General features: G+C 47.5%; 1 protein-coding gene across 7 annotated transcripts in view; it reads right to left on the reverse strand.

Moving 5' to 3' along the window:
* LOC147440176 (uncharacterized) overlaps positions 1-21,518 on the reverse strand; it is a 136,025-nt gene that overhangs the window by 53,583 nt on the left and 60,924 nt on the right. For all 7 annotated transcript variants that reach the window (XM_086529941.1, XM_086529940.1, XM_086529942.1 and 4 more), the window contains one exon: positions 3,757-3,978. In XM_086529941.1, coding sequence (XP_086386067.1) covers positions 3,757-3,978 — 222 coding nt within the window. The remainder of the gene's footprint in view (positions 1-3,756; positions 3,979-21,518) is intronic.

Raw genomic sequence — 21,518 nt, forward strand, 5'->3', positions numbered from 1 at the left:
TCTACTGTATCCTGGCCATATGCAAATGTAGGTGCCGATCTCCTAACCCACTGCGGTGTGGTATTAAACACCATAACTTTGGTTTTACCTAAATTTACCGACAGTCCGCTGTCCTCCGCAAATTTATGTAATGCATCTAACTGCCTCTGCATTCCATCTGGTGATTCTGCAATCAATACAATATCATCTGCATACAACAACAAAGGGATCCATGACCCTGCAAGTTGAGCACCTCTGTCACCCTCTCTATCAATGTAATCTGATACCTCATCTATATACATACCAAATAAAGTAGGGGACAGTGGGCATCCCTGCTGTACTCCAACGGTGGAATGAACAATGTCGGAGAGAGAGAGAGAGAGAGAGAGAGAGAGAGAGAGAGAGAGAGAGAGATGCTCAATTACATTTATGTGAACCTGCGGGTGTCATTTGGCAGTCCAGATGCTCAGATTGATCGCAGGAAGATAGGTTCAGTGCTATGGTGGGAGGACTATGGCTTTGATGGCCCTGAGCTTCAGAGATTGGCGATCCGTATTCTCAGCCAGTCAGTCAGTACCTCATGCTTGGAGCAATTGTGGAGTAACTTTAGCCACATTGCTTCCAAGAAGAGGAATCGGCTTGAAGTGGAAAAGGCTAATGATCTTGTCTTTGTCAGCGCAAATTTGAAAATGCTTTGCAAGAGTACAGACAAACAAACAGATCCTTTTACACAGTGGGAGATGGAGCAAGAGGCTCCTCAGGCAGGTGGAGATGCACATCCACCAACACTAGGTACTTCATCCGTAGTTGAGATCGAGCCAGGCCTAGAGCTGGATGATGAGGAATGGGAGGATGTGCATGATTTATAGCCGGCTACTACGAATTGGGAGGCCTCTCAGGCTAGTGGCTCTTGAGTCTTGAGTCTTGAGGCTCGAGAGTTTCGACTTTAGGACTTCCATTATCCTTACCTTTTTGTATGGCTGCTTGAGCCTTGCCCTCTTTGACATTTGTAGCTACTAGCATCTTTATGGTATTTTGTCACCTGTATTGTGGCCACTAGTTTGGCCCCCTTGTAGTCTCGACTCTCATTAGGTCACCTTTGGTTTTTTTGTAGCGCCTTGTGCTATGTACTCTGGGCGTCGCACATCCCAATCAAGTCATTAAGGTTGAATGGTCTTTGAATCATGTTTTTTGTGGGTATTAGAGTCAAAGGACTCAAGTACTACTTGTATTCAAACACATAACGCTAGAAAAACAATATTTGGGTGTTTTTTTAGCCTCCCGTTCCGCACCGTTCCCGTTTCGGACCCATTCCCGTTCCCCCGTTCCGCAGGGAGGCCCGTCGCCGTTCCCGTTCCACGTTCCGGGTAACTCTGCTTGAGGTGCTGCAGCCTGGTCCACACTTAAGGCCCTACGCTCCAATTTGAGTTGGCTTCCAGGAGCAGGATGATAGTGATCCAAGGGGGTCAATCTACGCTTCAACTAGCCACAGAGCTTACCCCCCAGGAGTGGTGCAGTGAGAGAGAGATGTATTGGGAGCTCATCTGCGGCCTGACACTCTGGTTCATTTGGTGGGCCCGACGCTTCCGCATCTTCGAGGCTCGCCTTGTCCCTCCGGCAGAGACTATTTGTAATTTTTGGTTGGAGCTAATTCACACTCTCAGGGCAAGTTCGAGAGACTCCAGGGCAACTCCGACCTCATGCGGGAGTGTAGAGAGGCATTCCTACGACTCTTGCGCCAAGGGCCTTTTTTCACCATGGTCCATGGGTCCATGGGGCACCCAGATGGCACTACCGTCCACCCGTGTGGCTCTTTCCTCCTACCATCTCTTGATTTAGCCCATTTGTACATATTCTGTTTTTTCATTGGGAGAGTCTCCCCTTGTTGTTGATGTAGCCCTCTCTAGCAGAGGTGGTTGTAACCATATGGGTAGTTTTATTAACTAATGAAAGGATCTCTTTTTCCGGGAAAAAAGGCATGGAAAAAATCCAGCAAGCTTGCAGAAGGCTACATGGCCATGATATGGGCCAAAACGAACCACACATGGCTATACACTACTCGACATGAGAAAAATACCGGCACAGCCACAAAACAGCCCTCACTCCCTATCATCTATCAATGGGAGATACTCGGACTGACCGGACAAATCTAGAGAGATACCAAACTCTAACCCTCTCAGCTCCTAGAAAGGAATACGGCTCAAGGAGCCCGAGTGAACAATCTGGAACTCTCATGTGAGGATTTTGCAAACGAGGATATCTACAACAAATCTCCAAGTCAAACGATATCTTGCAGTATACCATCCAACTACTACCCCCAAAAGACAAGCAGGAAGTGTAGTGACTAAAAAAGATAATTCCTTGTTCAACAATTACAGCACCATTCCGTCGTCTATGTAGCTATACAATGTAATGCGATGATCGTGGTTCTTTTTGGACATGGTTAATGACTATCATAGCATCATTCTCCTTGTAGGTAACACTCACTATCCATGCGACCATACATACAATCCCCCCATTTGTAGATCACGTTCCTGGCCCTGTCCCATGTTCCCCAGTCTTGTTTGCTCATTGTTCCCAGATTCATGTGGCTATGATACCTCCCCCTTTAACCAAACCAGCACCATGGGGATCCCATTTACAGCAAGAGCTAAAGACACAATGACGTGAACTGATAGGCCATGGAGAGGTCTCTTTTGTACACAGAATACAGCCCTTTTCCTCGCCAAAATTAAAAAAAAAGATGTTCTCAGAAAACCTTCAGAGTTGAAGACAAAGCTACAAGGCACAGGGTAACAAGCAAGAAGTGCAAGTGGAACCACTGTCCAATGAAGAAGCGGTTGAACAAAAGCATCAAGAATTAATCCAAAGATATGAAATTCAATGCAAGGTGGTTAAGCAAGTTTGGTAAGCACTTAAGGAAAAAGATAAGGGTTAGAAGCTTGAAGAAATACATCAGCATGGGAAGCCTCCCGGATGACGGCAGAAAGGTAGATAGGGTGACAAGAATGAAGAAATCTATCAGAGAGATAGATGGCATGAAAGAATGATTGTCCAAATTTGTCCCCTTTGTTGACTTTGTGGATTTGATGAATCTAGAGGTCAATGGTAAGCAACCAAATTTCAAAGAGATGATAACAATCTTGCAATGGACAAGGGCTCTTAAAGGGACATTGGTTTGCAGCATAGATGAGCTCACCCCGTTTCAACTTAAGAATCAAGTATCAGAATCAGCAAAAGTAGGGGAAGCGACAAAGAATGGGAAATGTGCCCAATACACAGGAGGAACCCACGATATCTCTCCTATCCAACGTTTGTGCACATTCATGGCTGTAAATCATTATTCAATCTATAACACCGTTGAAGCAGCTATTGTGTATGCCTTATGGTTAATAAAGCGACATTGTGCCATCAACAATAAAATCTTCCCGATTCTTCTATTTATGTTCTGCAGCCCACTGTGTAGACATGAAGAAAAATCAATGCAGTCGGCTTGCTACCAAAAATGGAGGGGGGGAAATCTAGTTCTGATTTATTGATGCTGAGAGTAGGATGGGCGCTGATTTTTTTGTATTATCTGCTCACCTTCCAAAATTTCTCGACGTGTGCCACAAATCAAACCATGAGGAGAATCATAATGTCGTGTACATGGAAAAAATAGGCTTTTATGTGGTTAATACGCTAAGCTGAAAGTGACAAGTTGTAGGCGCACTGCACAGATTCAGGTGCTACAGCTGGCAAAGTTATGGTGACTACAACAGGAGCGGTAAGTATCACCTGTTCCAGTAAGACCTGGTTTTCTTTTGCAACACCATCTTTCTCCTTCTGTAAAAATGACACAGTAGCTTTGAGCTCAGAATCCAACCTGCTAGCTTCGTCTTCCATGGACTTGAGTCTCTCCCTCAGCTTTCTAATTTCCTTGTTGTACCGTTCAACCTCTGCTTCAGATGAAGTTGCTCGCTCCAGAGCTTTCATTAAATCCATTTGCAGAGCCTCCATCTTTAATCACACACACACACAAAGGAACCTTTCACATTTCTCCAGCAGACGCAAGTTAGAACAGAAAAAAGATTATCCAGCACAAAACAAACATGATAAACTCATTGTTGGTGCAAAAATGTTGTACATTTGCCATATGGAAGTAGTCCTTAGTTAAAAGAATAGTCCAGATTGTTGGAGTATGTATCATCATAAATATATTCCACATACAAAAGAAATATCCAGTGCTTTCTAGCATCCCTGTTTCCTAGTATTAATTCCATCATTGCGCTTAAGATCAACCCTTAGCCTCATTCATTCCTTTACTGGTATTTTGCACTCATGGTTGACCAGCAATATATTTCTACTTTTTAAAGTTTGAACCCTTCTTTGTCCACTACTACTGCTATGCCCCGAGACATTAGGATGGACACCTAAGCTATGTCCAGCAAAGTGTGAATATGGACACTTCTTAAGTGAGTCCTATAAATAGGTCTGGACTCTGTAGTCTCATTTGTGAGACATCTTTTGTAATCACCAGACTTGGACTCTGGGACTTTGGCAGCTCTACCCGCACACCCGATTCCGTGTGGGCTTGGTGGTATGTGTCACTACCCGTTGTGGTAGGGACTAGCCCATTGGGCGCAGGCTACCAAGCTTGGGGCTGAGCGCGTATTGGCTGCTCGGGGGATTCACTATGTAGGTCCCTATGGTAACACCTGAGTGTAAGGAAGGGGGGTTTTTGGATAGGGGTTGCATAAGCATATTCAATAGGGGTAACCCTCACTTACTTTCCAACATCTACCATATATATTGGCGTTGGTGGTTGGGGGTTTTTTTTTGGGGGGGGCGGTGGGGGGTGAAACTTTGAAATCACAAAAACTCCTCAAGACGTCTCAGATTTTCCATATAGGGGTTTGAGGTTGTTTTCTTTCTTGAAAAACTTAAATACCCTATGGGAATCCTATTGAGTAGGAGGCACACCTATTTGACAAACTTTTGAAATTAGTGTCAATGTACAAAGGAAACTCTAGAATTTCTTTCAAAATGACACAATATCTACAACTGTAAATAGAGAGATTTAAAACCCGTATATATTACGGAGGGGTCAAAGCCCCTATACAAACCCCGTAGTAATGGGAGTACATGACTAAATTAGCATTTGTGGATAGGGAGTTAGAATGGTGCTATAGGGTCCATGGATGAGGGGGGGGGGGGGGGGGGGGTTCTATTTGCTTGCATGCAAGTGACATTCCCCCATACGTTTTCAATGAATCCCTTGAGATTGGATCTATGGCTTGGAGGTGAGCCTAATGTCTGCTATTTACACTTGATGTCTACTATTTACGCTTGTCTACATGTGAGTATGGCTTGTGTCATGTCTTATGTGTAGGATGAATCCGGCTAGGGACTAACATTGGTATCAGAGCGCTTCTTCCCACTTGTGCATTCAACTTGGCAACGTGCAAAAAAAATTTAGAGCTCATGATGCCTTGATGGCCTAGCCTGACAAGCTCTCTAAACTCTCGCATAGAGCTATATGGGATGCTACTAGCTAGAGATTAGAGCAAGAGGGGCACCTGGGAGTTCATCGAAAGATTTTTGTTTCATTTTGTTTTGCACAAGGACTTTCGTGTGTGGAGGTTGATGCTAGTGGTTGTCACATGGTTGCTAAGGTGTATCTTTGTTCTCTCCATACAATGAATGCCAAGAAAGTGTCCTTAAGAACTACCACTTTGGACATGACAGTATCTTCCACTTAGCAAGATGGTGACAATGCATTCAAGATTTATTTAGAGTACATTTTACCTTTCTTTTGAGTATCCACAAAATAGAGAGATGAGTGTCAATCAAGTTCAATGCTCTTACAATGGTATAGGAATGGCATTTGGTTGGCTGATTTCAGCCCATAAGACCAACACCAAACAGTGCTCTATCATGAGAATGAAGACCTGCCTTGAGGGGATGCATGGGAACTACTCATCGTAGAACAAAAACCTGTTTCCTCCACTCGAAACCAAACAAAACTCCAAACACGTGAAACGTTTCTAAACAAACACAAAACAAGGTGACAAAAAAACTATTTGAGGTTTTCCAAAACAATTAGGTCTATTTTTAGAATGTTGTAATGGGTCATGTACCTGCCATGTAAAGCAAGTATTTCCTCTCCATTGAATTACAACACAGGCCACGGGCAGCAGCCCCTACTCGCTACACCTTCACACAAGAGACACGCTCTGTATACATAGATGGGATCTACAGACACCTGTGCACAGAGGAGCCAGAGCGACCTCTGGAGGAGCTTACTACTATACTGACAGACACTACATGATGCAGCAATAGAGGCATACCCACATACCCAGCCTAAGCAGAGACGCCATTCGAGGAGCATGCCCCAGAATAGTTGGTATGATGAGGAATGTTGGGACACTAGAGCTAGACTTCAGAGGGAGGTGCTTTTGAGGAACATCACTCACAGACAATCACAGATTGACTTCCGACGCCTAGTGCGGCGGAAGAAGAGGGCGATTTTGGCTCGCCTAGAGCAAGATCTATACCAGCTATTCTCGAGTCAGGACTCACATGAGGCATGGCAGCTCTTTCATGAGCACTGCCCCCCCCCCCCCCCTTGCCATCACTTCTATAGAGGCCTGGGGCAGTACGCATCATCTCTGTACACAGTTCTTGAGCAGCCCCCCTTCCTGACCCCCCCGATCCATGCCCACACACATGTGCTTTTCTCACCGCTAAGATGGTGAGGAAGGCCATTGACAAGATGAGGACTGGGAGAGCATATGATCATGATGGCTTAGTGGCTGAGCATTTCACACATGCCAGAGATCTACTAGCAGAGCTTCTAGCAATTATGTTTAACTGTGCCATGTGTGAGGGCTTGCTTGATACTTGGAGCCTATCTACTATTGTACCTATCTTCAAGTCGGAAGACCCTATGGAGCCTGGGAATTATCGCACTATCATGATTGGACACACATTGGCACGGTTGTACGCATCTATTCTTGAGAAGCAGCTAAGTAGATGAGCAGAGAGGGAGGGGATACGTGCAGTCGGGCAGGCAAGGTTCAGGAGAGGTTTTTCTACTCTTGACCATATCTTGACACTTAGAGCCATCATTGAGGAGGGCAGATCACATGGGAGACGGATCTATTGTAGCTTTGTGGATTTCCGCAAAGCATTTGACACTATACCCAGAGCTAGATTGATACGCAGATTACAGCAGATGGGAACACCCACAGAGCTCATTTTTGGGGGGTCATGACATTATACAGGTCAGTAGTGGGGCAAGTACGCACCTCAGAGGGTCTATCCACACCGCTTCACTCAACTATTGGGGTGAAGCAAGGTTGCCCGCTCTCTCCTACTCTATTTGGTATGTATGTGGATGAGGTTTCGGAGTACATTGAGAGAGATAGTGATAGAGGTGCACAGCATGCAGGGACATGGATTCCACTATTGTTATATGCTGATGATATTGTGTTGATCTCTATAGCAGGCTACAGTGTCACTTTCACTGGACACACACAGTTGGTCTGGTCTGGTTCACACTGGACGGACTCTCAAGGATGGGCAGCGACACGTGGCAGGGATACGACGGTGGTTCTAGTGGACATCGTGGCCAGGTCACCACCACCACTCAGTCTGGAGATAGACTTAGATAGCTGACATTATGAGCATTTGGTGGCTCTTTATGGTGGGACATGAGGAGTAGTTGTTGGGTCATAGAGATAATCTTCTTCATATATGGTCGAGCGTCATCGTCAAGAGTAGCGAGTCTATGCACACAGCACGTCTACACCATCCCTGCACATCAGAGCCTCGACACCCCCATTGTACCTGTGAGTCTTGGGCTGGAGCTGAGTGTGTTGCCATGCCAGAGTCTGTATCGGTTCTCTGAGATAGTCGAGTCATATGTTTTGGTCTGCTGTTGTGTCTCTGTGAGATCAGTTGTTATCTATTGTTCCTTTGTTTCAGTCTGTTTTGGGTGAGATTGTCGCGCACATTGCACTGAGGAGCACCCACTGTAGAGAGCACGACACATTATCGGTGCCACAGGTGCTCTCATTTTTGGCACACCCGATGGGACCTCAACTGAAGTCTCACACTCTATTGACGTACAAATCGAGAAGCTAGCTGGTTTTTACCTAGCTTCGCCTACTTTGCCTTGCATTGTGCAGCTTGCTGGTCGGGTCCTCTCTCACCCTGGTCCAACCATCTCTCGTCCTGTTCTAGGCCTTCCTCGTCCCTGGTCTAGGCCTTCCTCATCCATGGTCTAGTCCCTCCTCGTCCCTGGTCCAGCCTGGAGGTTTAGTCACTTGCCGTGGTCTAGTAGAGTCTAGACCTGTGTTTAGCCAGTTAAAGGTCTTCTTGCCCAAAGCTTGGTTGGGTTTGTGGTCACTGCATGACACATACAAGGCAGTCATTAGAGCGTCAAAGCACACTACTGAGTCCTCTGAAGTACTACAACAGAAGACGACCCTTGGTACCTAGTACAAGTCCACCAACCTCATCCCCCATACCTCCACATACGGCATCACCCATTCCTCCATCCGGCTCCACATCTTCCAGGTCACCTTCCCTAGTAAAGCTCTCTCCTATTTTGTTACAGGAGGTTATTGAGCAACGGGCTCTTGAGCAAGAGGCCATGGAGGCATTGACCTGTGTGTTGGCCAAGGTAAACATCAAGTTTCCTACTCTCAAGGGACTCTCCTCAGAAGATGTAGACGACCATGCACGGAGGTTTGTATCGCTCTGTAGAGGTCGTGGTCTTAATACAGAAGATGCTTATTTGGTGTTGTTTCCATCAACATTGGATGGCTTAGCAGACAAATGGTATAGTCAGTTTGCAGATAACCATTTTGTAACATGGGCAACTTTAAGACAGCAATTTTGTGCAGTATTCAAGCCAGGTGACTACCAGGAAAAGGTTTTGGATGAGTTGGCCAACATGGTGCTCCAGCCAGAGGAGACTTTTGCAAAACTCATGACTAAAACCAAGTCTCTGGTTACCAAGCTTCCTCAGCAATCAGGGGAATTTATGGTTAAGAAGTGGGTGGAGAAGGCTGTTCCCAAAACTTCCCAGCAAAAACTCCAAGAGAGTCTCCGATCTGACGCAACTCTGGAGGAGTTTGTCGCGGCTGCTACTAGGATAGAGGGAGCGAGGAACCTGTTCACCAACTCCCCTCAAGTAGAGACCACCTCAGTGTTTTCGGAAAGTCCTTCTGATCCGTTAACTTCTTTACGCAGGGAACTGGAAGCCCTAAAGTTACAGCAAGCTTTTCAAGAGGAGAAATCAATCTCCCTCAGACAGGAGAAGCCCCCACATCACGACGCTTTGGATCAAATAAAGAGAGAGCTAGAAGAGCTTAGGTCTCAGCAGGAGACTAAGCCTATGGTATGGTGCAGCTCATGCCGATCTCCAGGACACCCTCCACAGGACTATCCCCTTCGGGTTTACTGACACTTCTGTGAAAAGTCTGGTCATGAGGACAAGGATTGCTACTACCTCAAGGGATTGCGACAAATACAGCAAAGTCTTGGTCACACTCTTCAAGAAGGGGCAACACCGGCATCCAATATGGTTTCTCCCTGTGGCCATCCACACCACATGTGCCACCTTTATTGACAGCCCCTCCTATGCAAGGTATGCAGAGCACTTTTTTCTCTCAAAGATTTTATCATACCCATGCTCCCTCATCACCTCAAAGCTTCTATGCTTCCACCTCCAACTCCATGCACCAAGAGCAAGGACCACCTCGCCCTTCGAGTCGCCCATGGAATCGGCCATTTTGTGCTACAGATACGGGGAATATTGGCATTACCAAAGCAAATGCCCAGTGCTAGAAGGGTCCCCTCCCTGCCGTCATTGCCCTGAAACGAAGGACCACTACAGTAAGGATTTCCCTAAACTTCGTGCATCCACGGCTTCGAACCCAAGTCAAAGCCAGAATGAGTTTACCTTTCCCAAGCTCAATCTAATAGCAGTTAGCACCGTTCCTCAGCCGCCCCCTTCTACCCACATGGTTACCCCTCAAAATAAGCTGCAATTGGTAGAGGAGCCATCGGGTGTCCTCACTCGAGCCCAGAGAGCTGCCCTCGGTCTTAGTATTCCAACACATTCAACTCCCCCACACATTCTCCCAACAGTGGATACCCTGCCTTCAACTGTTGAGAAACCATCACCCAGTGGCAAGCAAGAAACCAGTTCTTTGCTCTACGATCTTGATGAAGCTTTCTTGGAAGCAGTTTCCGATCTACAAAAGATCAAGGTCCCAGAGAAACAACAGGTAGAAAAAGAGAAGCTTACAACAGAGACAATCTTGAAGAACACCTTCCAACAAGTGTCCCTCTATGACATGCTGCGACTAGATGCGAGTTTTAAAAGTGACACCCTTGCTGTTATTCAGTCACTTTACCCTGGAGCAGGTCCTAGTGGCGGGCACCTCCCAATGCGACCATCAGAGTCCTATATGATATCCAATCCCGCTGCTCCACTCACTGATTATAGAAGCCCTCGTCTGACAGTGTCCGTCTTGGGTGGGCAATTTTCAGGAGTAATTGTGGATGGTGGATCTGGCATCAATATGATGCCCGAGTTCACTATGATGGCTTTAGGCCTGCAGCCTACTCAACCTGTCCCTTCATAGTAATATTGGCCGACCAAAGGACAGTATACCAAGGTCCCAGAGAAACAACAGGTAGAAAAAGAGAAGCTTACAACAGAGACAATTTTGAAGAACACCTTCCAACAAGTGTCCCTCTATGACATGCTGCGACTAGATGCGAGTTTTAAAAGTGACACCCTTGCTGTTATTCAGTCACTTTACCCTGGAGCAGGTCCTAGTGGCGGGCACCTCCCAATGCGACCATCAGAGTCCTATATAATATCCAATCCCGCTGCTCCACTCACTGATTATAGAAGCCCTCGTCTGACAGTGTCCGTCTTGGGTGGGCAATTTTCAGGAGTAATTGTGGATGGTGGATCTGGCATCAATATGATGCCCGAGTTCACTATGATGGCTTTAGGCCTGCAGCCTACTCAACCTGTCCCTTCACAGTAATATTGGCCGACCAAAGGACAGTATACCCTGTGGGCATAGTGGAAAAGGTGCCTCAGCAGGTACAAGATTTCACTTTTAGTTTGGATTTTGTTGTGGTTCGTCTTCCACAAGTGGAGGGCGGATTTCCCTTGCTCATCGGTAGACCATGGCTGCGACACACTAAAGCACTTCATGATTGGGGAAACGATGCCATGTGGATACATACTCCTAGCTCCCCGATGCAACCAATTCGCCTAGAAGGAGGCATGGATCCCGTGGTGCAACATAGTTCTTTGTCCCTAGCAACCAGCCTCAAATTGGAACAGCCTACTCCACCTGACGGGTCAGATGAGGATCTGTTGGAGTGGTTGGATGCTACCAAATCTATGCCTTGTTATGGAGTCTCTATTCACTCTTTGCTTGAAGTTACATCCTCTTCCAATGTTTCCACAGTAACTAAACCTAATGAGCCACCTGAGCCAGCTCAAAGGTTGAAGGTCACAGAGAATACTCCTGATGCGCCCTTGGTGGAGGCCTTTCAATTTGGTGAGCCTATGAAGAATCATAGAAACGGAAAGAAATCCCCTCTACAAGAGTTCACCCCCCTTCACCATCAGCCCCAGTGTCTGCTTCTCCGACCAGAACAAAGCTCTCCTCTGTGTCTAGCGAACTCCCTTCGCAGAGCTTCCTCAAGACGGGATACAACCAAAAAGATGCTGATTTGAAGCCTGATAAATTCCCTGTTCATGCTCATGATATCTCTCTGCTCCATGTCATTCCAGCCTCACCATTCACTACCCCTACCCACCCCCTCCCTTTGTCCTCGCCCCTACCCACCCCCTCTCTTACCCTCGCCCCTGCCCTCCCCCTACTCGCCCCTACCCACCCCCTCCCTGCCCTTGCCCCCTACTGACCCCTTGCCCCCCCCTACCCACCCCCTCCCTTTGCCCTCGCCCCTGCCCTCCCCCTACTCGCCCCTACCCACCCCTCTATTGCCCTCGCCCCTACCCACCCCCTCCTTGCCCTCGCCCCCTACTCACCCCTCGCCCCCCCTACCCACTCCCTCCCTTTGCCCTAGCTCCTACCCACCCCCCTTCTTGCCCTCGCCCCTACCCACCCCCTCCCTGCCCTCGCCCCTATCTAGCCCTCCCCACTCCTCCCAGCCATGGGACCTGAATGCCATCCTGTTGCAGTAAATGCTTTTCAATCTGCCATCACGATGGAGCTTAACCTTAATTGCGGTATTACTCGAGCTTCTGGTCATCCCTCTTTTTGAGCAACTTCATCTGCAAGCGTGGACCAGGTCATTTTCCTCTCACTATGGCTATGCAGGATAAAGATGCGCTGGATCCAAACCGAGCATATCTCTTTGCAATGGAGCCTCAGTCTGTTTTGCCAATTCGGATTCTTAAACTATGCAATCATACTGGGTTCCTGTCTATTCAAAGGCTTAAGGCGTTTGCAAGCAATGTAGTGTTTTTAACTCCACTTTTGAGGCATGTAAGGTCATGGTTGGCCCTAGCATCTACTTCAAGAAAAACGTACAGATGCTGCACAGTGGTTTTCTTTCAAGTTTTGCAGTATTTCCTCTCACCGGGACGATGAGCGGTCTTGTGGCGGGCAACCTTTAGCAGGCTACAATGTCACTTTCCACTGGACACACAGTTACTACAGTTGGCCTGGTCTGGTTCACACTGGACGGACTCTCTGGGCTGGGTAGCGACAGGTTCTAGTGGACATCGTGGCCAGGTCACCACCACCACTCAGTCTGGAGATAGACTTAGATAGCTGACATTATGAGCAGTTGGTGGCTCTTTATGGTGGGACATGAGTAGTAGTTGTTGGGTCATAGAGATCATCTTCTTCATATATGGTCGAGCGTCGTCGTCTAGAGTAGCGAGTCTATGCACACAGCACGTCTTCACCATCCCTGCACATCTGAGCCTCGACACCCCCATTGTACCTGTAAGTCCTGGGCTGGAGCTGAGTGTGCTGCCATGCCAGAGTCTGTATCGATTCTTTGAGATAGTCGAGTCATATGTTCTGGTCTGCTGTTGTGTCTCTGTGAGATCAGTTGTTATCTATTGTTCCTTTACATCAGTTTGTTTTGGGTGAGATTGTCGCGCACATTGCACTGAGGAGCGCCCACTGTAGAGAGCACGACACGTTATCCGCGCTACAATCTCCGACTCTCTGGAGGGGATGCAACGTCACTTGGATTCTTTGCATAGGTTTGCCCAGGAAAGTGGTCTATCCATCAACCTTGGTAAAACCAAGGTCATGGTATTTAATACCATCCCACAATGGATCAAGAGGTCAGCACGCGCATTCACATACGTCCAGGAGACAGTGGAGTATACAGATGCTTACACTTACCTTGGAGTGGTTTTTAGTGGGCCAGCTTTTTCATTGAAGAGGGCAGCAGATAGATTGACCAGAGCCCATGCAGCATTGGGTAGATTGCAAAGGATGTGTTCACAGGTTCAGTTTCAGGAGCCTCGAACGAAGCTCTGGCTCTTTGACACTTTGGTGGCTTCTGCATTGCTTTATGGAGCTGAGATTTGGGGACCTTCATTGGATCATCACGGGAAGAAAGGCCGCACTGATGGATGGGGGGACATGGAGAAGCCTCTGGTCTCTATGATCTCGCGGCTCATTAGAGCTAAGGCTTCAGTACCACGTGCTATTGTCCGAGTAGAGCTTCCCCCCCGCTAGTGGTTGAGGCGCTCACCAGATCTGTCTCCTTTATACACCGCATATGGGAACTTCCCAGAGACAGATATGCCCGCCTTGCACTTGAGTCCTCTCGACAGTTAGCCATGCAGGGAGATATAGCATGCTGGTATGGGGAGATGACATCATGGTTTCAGGTGCATGGGTTTAGCATAGACAGATTGCCTCCCTTCCAATACTCAGATCACCAGGCTCATCCGCCAGGACCTGACTCAGCCATACACCAGGAGGACATGGATACAGCCAGCATAGGAGCTGGGCACGAAGACGGCTTTCTACAAAGAGCATCTTCTCCAGCTAAAGGAGGACGGTTTTGTGACGAGGCCCAAATACATGGACACCCACTTGTCTCATGGGATACGATGTGCTATTGGCCAGATACGCACATCTTCACACCAGCTGCGGATCGAGACTGGGAGATATAGCGGAGTACTAGCAGAGGCCAGGACATGCTCCCTGTGTGACATCGAGCCTGAGATAGAGTTGCACTACACATGCCACTGCCCCGTCTACTACGAGATACGAGGCCGCTTCCATTGCTTGTTCAGAGAGGGCTTTGGACCACTCTCCAGAGTCATGCAGTACGAGGATCACAGATGCTTGGGTTTGTTTTTGCTCGAGCTTCGCAAACACAGAGAGAGCTTGATGAGAGGAGAGGCTAACCAGTCTCAGAGACAGATCACAGACTTCTTCAGAGCTGCCACTGGACACCTGGAGGAGCTACTACCACAGCAGAGCTCGTCGCCTCACACCAGAGGCACACTGATTGACCGAGCGACCAAGTTGGGGAGATCCAAACGCCCACGACTGCGGAGGACTACACAGCATCACGGAGGCTGCATCAGAGGATTCAGATCACTTTGGCCCGACATGCATGACGCCCGGTCAGACTACTGACCATGGAGGAGATTGATGAGATCGGCCAACGACCGATGCTGGATTTTTTGTGTCTAGCTATCCCAGCTAGTTGCTTAGTTCACACCTAGCAGTTTAGGATTCCATAGTATTTTATTTTGTCCTTTTTTCATCTTGTTACTCTGACTTTGTATCAGATCCACCACATTGTAACTTTCTGGTCTCATAGGTCACTTTGGCCTCTGAGAGGCAAGAGAGTAGATGTCTCTGCTTGGTGTGCAATCCCCAACAGCTCTCTCTCTCTCTCTCTCTCTCTCTCTCTCTCTCTCTCTCTCTCTCTCTCTCTCTCTCTCTCTCTCTCTCTCTCTCTCTCTCTGTTTCTCTCTCTCCAGCCCTCTGCGCAGCCAATCACCAGCCCGCCAGTGAGCTGAGGGCTGTGAGCTGTGGGTTGTGTGGGCTGCTCACCTCCTCCCAGCCCATGCGCCAGTCTCCCGCTTGACAGGCTGCTACCAACAATGGGCTGTTAAGCTCATTCTTTCCTTTTTTTTTTTCAACGTACCACCTTCTAAATCAGCAATGGAAACGACAATTAGTTCGTCACCAATATGCAGGTCTCCCTCGATGGTAACAAAGGCAATGTTCATGGTCACAAACAAACGGATAACGTACGTGAAAAAAGAGATGAAGGAATAAAAAACGGAAATGGAAGGGTGGTGGAAGGAGAGGCCAGCCTTCTCCAAATGTTTTTTAATGAAGGCAAGCAATGGAAAAAGGAGAAAGAGGACCTTCACGCGGAAATCCAAGCACTTAAGGAGGACTTACAAGCACTTAGAGAGGAGGTCTCAGCGCTCAAGCAAGAGCTTGCCTAGACTAGAGCAAGCGGTGGACTTGCAGAAGGAGAAATCCAGCCTTCGATGATAGAGGAACTCAAAAGTCATCAAGGAGCAGGTACGGAAGATCAAGGAGGAAACGAAGTAACATGAGGCAAAAACGTCCTCGTGGGTGGATGTGATCACAAAGACATAGAAGAAGGTGGTTGATGCTGAGAAATGGATGGAAGTGGCCAAGAAAAGGAAAGGGAAAGAAACAACAACCATCCCCACTCCCACAATCATCAACATGACCTTAGAAGAAGAGCGGAGGAGGAAGACTAGAGCTTTACATGTACAGGTATCCGGTCTAAAAGACCGTGATGATGTGGAGGGGAAAATCAAGGAACTTTTCTTCATGAAGGGTCGTGAGGCTACTCACACAAACTTCAAAGGCATGGAGGGTGTGGAAGAAGAGAGAAGGAAATGGGGACACTTCAAAGGAGAGAGCATTGATCATGCATTTCCCCTCCATGGAAGCGAAGGACTTCTTGAAGAGGCATCCTACACTAAAGAAAACACGGATATTTCTTGGGAATGACCTCACACTCTCACAACTTGCCCATATGAACAAAGCTATGCCCGAGATAAGGACAGCTCAAGAGAGGAAAATTGGCCTTCTGTAGAGATGGAATAGTGGTTATCATGGAGAGGCGCTCCGCATGACGATGCGAGACCTATGGGACCACTTTGAGATACATAAGACCCTTGGGCAGTCCATGCCACTTGTTAGCAGATACAGATGGGGGAGAGATTGGAGACAGAAGACTCAATCAGAGCCTAGAGAGGATGGGGCTTAGGAGGAGTGGCAGTTTTATTTAGAGAGGATTTGCAGCCATTGATACATATAGCCCGGAGGGATGAGCATGCTAGGTACATGTGGGTGAGACTGAGGGCAGAGATAGACGGAAACCTCTACGTTGCTATTTGTATTTTCCTCCTAGTACTTCAGTGTATGCATCACCTAGAAGACACTCTCCCTTTTCTATTTTGGATGATGACATATGGGAGTTCTTCAAGGATGGTGACATTATCACGCTGGGGGACTTCAATGCTTGGACTGGCCATCACCAGATGGTATTCCATGATACTTCAAAGGAGATGCTAAGTTGATGTCACAGAGATGGGCTATCTAGACTCTCACAGGCTAAGGAGCACACTGAGTATGGAGGATACCTGATAGACATGGGGATTGCGCATGGATTGGCCTACAAAGATTCTCGGCAGCGGGAGGTTTTACTTGATTCCACTCGACATGGTGCTAGTATAGTGGATTATGTCATGGCCCACCATGCCTCATCCCATCTTTTCATGATTTCATGGTGGGCCCCAGACCAATAGGAGTAGCAGTTGATCATGGTAACTTGTCTTTCACTCTCATGTTTCAGTTCAATACAGGTCCATTAGGAGAGGTCTCCACACACACTCCGTATACCTTCACAAGGGAGACAGACTCTGTATGCACATGAGATATATAGACACCTATGCATTCAGCAGCTAGGGCGGTCATTAGATGAGCTCACTCCTATACTGACAGAGACGCTTCATGATGCAGCATCCGAGGCATATCCCCACAGTCACCCTACACGGAGACGATCTAGGAGCAAATCTCAGGAGTCAGAACACCTGGTATGATGAGGAGTGTAGGGAGACGAGGATCAAACTACAGAGAGAGGTGCTCATGAGTATCACCACACATCGACAGTCACGGATTATCTTTCGCCACCTAGTGCAACAAAAGAAGAGGGCCTACCTATCTCAATTAGAGTGGGATTTGTACCAGCTATTTATGAGTCAGGATTCAGGCGTGGCATGGACGTTATTCCTTGAGCACTCACCACCACCAGCCATCACCTCCATAGAGACATGGGGTAATATGCCACATCTCTATACACAGCATCGGGGTAGCCACGCTTGCCTAACCCATCAGAGATATGCCCAGAGACATGTACTCTCTAGGCTGCTGAGAGGGTAAGGAAAGCCATTGACACGATGAAGACAGGGAGAGCAGAGGATCATGATGGTTTGGTAGCAATAGAGATATACTTGCGGAGCTTCTTGTTATGATGTTTAATAGAGCCATGTATGAGGGCTTTCCTGAGACTTGGAGTATGTCCACGATTGTGCCTATCTTCAAGTCAAGAAATCCCATGCTTCTCGAGAATTATCGCACCATCATGGTTGGTCACACATTGGTTAGGTTGTAGGCATCTATTCGTGAGCAGGAGTTGAATAGATGGGCAAAGAGAGAAGGCATACGGGCATCAAGGTACGCAAGGTTGAGGAGAGGTTTCTCTACTCTTGCCCACTTCTATCATGCTACCCACCTTTTAGAGCTCTATTAGTGTTCATGTTTAGTTTAGTTTCTTCCCTTTATCCAGACTTTGCATCAGATTCACCATGATGTAACTCTTCGGTCTCATAGGTCATTTTGTTCTTTTGAAGACGTTAATATAACATTTCATTTCATCTCTCTCTCTCTCTCTCTCTCTCTCTCTCTCTCTCTCTCTCTCTCTCTCTCTCTCTCTCTCTCTCTCTCTCTCTCTCTGTGACTCAGTCTATGCAGAGGAGATACGTAGGCTTTTATGCACATCAGAGCCAGTATACACAGTGGAGGAGATCACATCTATGCTGACAATGACATTACATGGGGCAGAGACAGAGGCATACCCACACACTCAGCCTGGTCAGAGACGTCGTTCTGGGCACATGCCTCAGAACGGCTGGTATGATGAGGAGTGTCGACAGAGTAGAGCTCAGATACAGCGCTAGCTTACATTGGGAGTGATCACCTATAGACACTCTCATATTGCTACACGACGACTAGTGCGACGGAAGAAGCGAGCCTTCTTGGTCCAGATGGAGCAAGATTTATATCAGCTCTTCCTTAGTAGAGATTCAGGAGAGGCTTGGCGTCTATTCCATGAGCAGTCTCCCCCACCAGTGATTACTTCTACAGAGATATGGAGGCAGTATGCAGCATCTTTATACACTGTACCTGGACAACCACCACTACCAGATCCACCACAACCGTGTCCGGCTACGAGCACCTTCTTTACCACTGAGATGGTAAAGGAGGCCATTGACAGGATGAAGACCAGACAGGCACAGGATCATGAGGGTTTGGTAGCAGAGCACATTATACATACTGGGGATTTGTTGGCAGAGATGCTTGCACGGTTATTCAACCATGTCATGTGTAAGGGCTTCCCTGAGTCTTGGAGATTATCTACTATTGTACCTATCTTTAAGACAGGAGACCCCACAATGCCGGGGAATTACCGTACTATCATGGTAGGACACACATTGGCACATTTATATGCATCCATCCTTGAGCATAGGCTGAGCAGTTGGGCAGAGATTATGGGCATACGGGCACCTGGGCAGGCTGGTTTCAGGAGGGGTTTCTCCACACTAGATCATGTCTTTACACTCAGAGCTATCATTGAAGAGGGTCGAGCACATGGTAGACGGATATACTGCAGCTTTGTGGATTTCCGCAAAGCTTTTGACACAGTACTAAGGGCCAGATTGATGCACCGACTTGAGAATTGGGGGTACCCACAGAGCTGATATGGGGGATTATGGCATTGTACAGTTCAGTGATGGGCCATGTACGCACATCAGAGGGGATATCTGACATAGTTCACTCCACTATCGGAGTGAAACAGGGATGCCCACTGTCCTCTACTTTATTTGGTATGTATGTTGATGAGGTCTCTCATTATATTGACAGAGGAGGAGATAGAGGTGCTCAGCTTGCTGGGACATGGATCCCTCTTTTATTATATGCTGACGATATCGTGTTGATATCAAACTCACCAGAGGGTATGCAGAGACATTTGGACACATTGCATAGTTTTGCAGAGAATAGTGGATTGTTTGTCAACCTTGGTAAAACCAAGGTCATGGTATTTAATACCACGCCACAGTGGGTTAGGAGATCAGCACCTACTTTCACATATGGGCAGGACAATATGGAGTACACTGATGCACACACATATCTTGGGGTGGTCTTTAGTGGACCGAGGTTCACATTGAAAGTGGCAGCAGACACTAGATTGACTCGTGCCTATGCAGCCCTAGGCGGTTTAGAGAGGATTTGTTCGCAGGTTCAGTTCTAGGAACCTTGAACAAAGCTATGGCTTTTCGACACTTTGGTCGCTTCAGTTATGCACTACGGGGTTCAGGTTTGGGGGCCGTCTGTTGACAGTGCTGGATGGAGTAATATGGAGAGACCCTTGATATCTATGATTTCTAGGCTGATTAGAGCCAAGGCCTTAGTCCCACATGACATCATACGAGCGGAGCTGGCTGCCCCACCTATGGAGGTTGAGGCTCTCACCAGATCAGTATCATTTGTACACAGCTTATGGGACACCACCAGGGACAGGTATGCCAGGCTTGCTCTTGAGTCATCTAGACAGCTGGCATTACAGGGAGATACATCATGTTGGTATGCACAGATGAGCTCATGGTTTCAGAGGCACGGTTTCAGCATGGACAGGCTGCCCCCTTTCCAGTATTCTCTTGATGCACCATCTTTGGCTCTTACACGGATGGAGACTACTAGACTCATTCGGCAGGATCTTATCCAGCTTGATAGCAAGAGGACATGGATAGAGCCAGCACGGGAGTTGGGTACGAAGAGGGTTTTCTATAGAGAGCATCTTCTCCAACTCACGACAGACGGATTTGTCACACAGCCCAGTTACATGGACACACATCTATCTCATGGGTTACGATGTGCTATAGGCCAGATTCGCACATCTTCACACCAGCTTGGGATTGAGACAGGTAGATTCAGAGGCATACCAGAGACAGTAGGATATGTCAGTTATGCCATGCAGAGCCAAAGACAGAGTTTCACTACATATGTCGCTGCACAGTCTACTATGAGATACGGGGACGCTTTCATTGTTTATTCAGAGATGGTTTTGACTCGCTAGATAGAGTCATGAGATATCAGGATCAAAGATGTCTCGGATTATTCCTACTTGAGATACAGAGACATAGAGACGCTCTATTGAGTGGGCAAAGACAGAGACAGTCCTAGAGCATCTCAGATTTCTTCAGTCTGAGTACCACAGTGGAAAGAGGGGACACCAGCATCACAGAGCTCGGTTCCCACCCATACACACACCAGCGGTACTCTCATTGATCAAGCTATAGAGTTAGGGAGATCGAGACGACCGCGACTGATGAGGAGGGGAGCCACGCAGCACCGGCAAAGATTGCGGCAGAGGATCCACAGGATTCTAGCACGACACCCAGAGTGTCGATCAAAATAGGCTTCATGCTACTGCTATATTGTATCATGGTGACATTTATCCCCACTTTGTACCTTTATGGCATGATACCATTGATCAGCCTACCAGCCACCCATAGGAGTCGGTAGCACTCCTATCAGTTTCCTTGTTTGTAGTTTTCTTTGTTTGTACCCAGACTTGGTACTAGACTCATCATTGTAATCAGTTGGTCTCATAGGTCATTTTGGCCTTTTGTAGACATTAATATATCATTTCATCTCTCTCTCTCTCTCTCTCTCTCTCTCTCTCTCTCTCTCTCTCTCTCTCTCTCTCTCTCCACCCATCCTGACCCACAGAGGGTCCCCAAACCTGAACCCCATAGTGCATAGCTGAAGCTACCAAGGTATCAAAGAGCCAGAGCTTTGTTCGGGGTTCCTGGAATTGAACCTGCAAACACATCCTCTCCAATCCTCCCAAGGCTGCATACGCTCTGGTCAATCTAGTCTCTACTCTTCTCTTCAAAGAAAACTTCAGCCCACTGAAGACTACCCCAAGATAAGTGTATGCATCTGTGTACTCCACTGTCTCCCGATCATAAGTGAATGTAGGTGTTGATCTCCTCTTCCACTGCGGTGTGGTGTTAAACACCATAACCTTGGTTTTACCAAGGTTTACACACATCCACTATCCTCTGCAAAGCCATGTAATGCATCCAAGTGTCGCTGCATACCCTCCGGTGAGTCAGAGATCAGCACAATATCAGTCCCTGCAATCTGGGTACCTCTGTCACCCTCTCTGTC

Source organism: Adiantum capillus-veneris, chromosome 15 (genome assembly GCF_014529385.1).
Source record: "Adiantum capillus-veneris isolate H3 chromosome 15, ASM1452938v2, whole genome shotgun sequence".
Lineage (NCBI taxonomy): Eukaryota > Viridiplantae > Streptophyta > Polypodiopsida > Polypodiales > Pteridaceae > Adiantum > Adiantum capillus-veneris.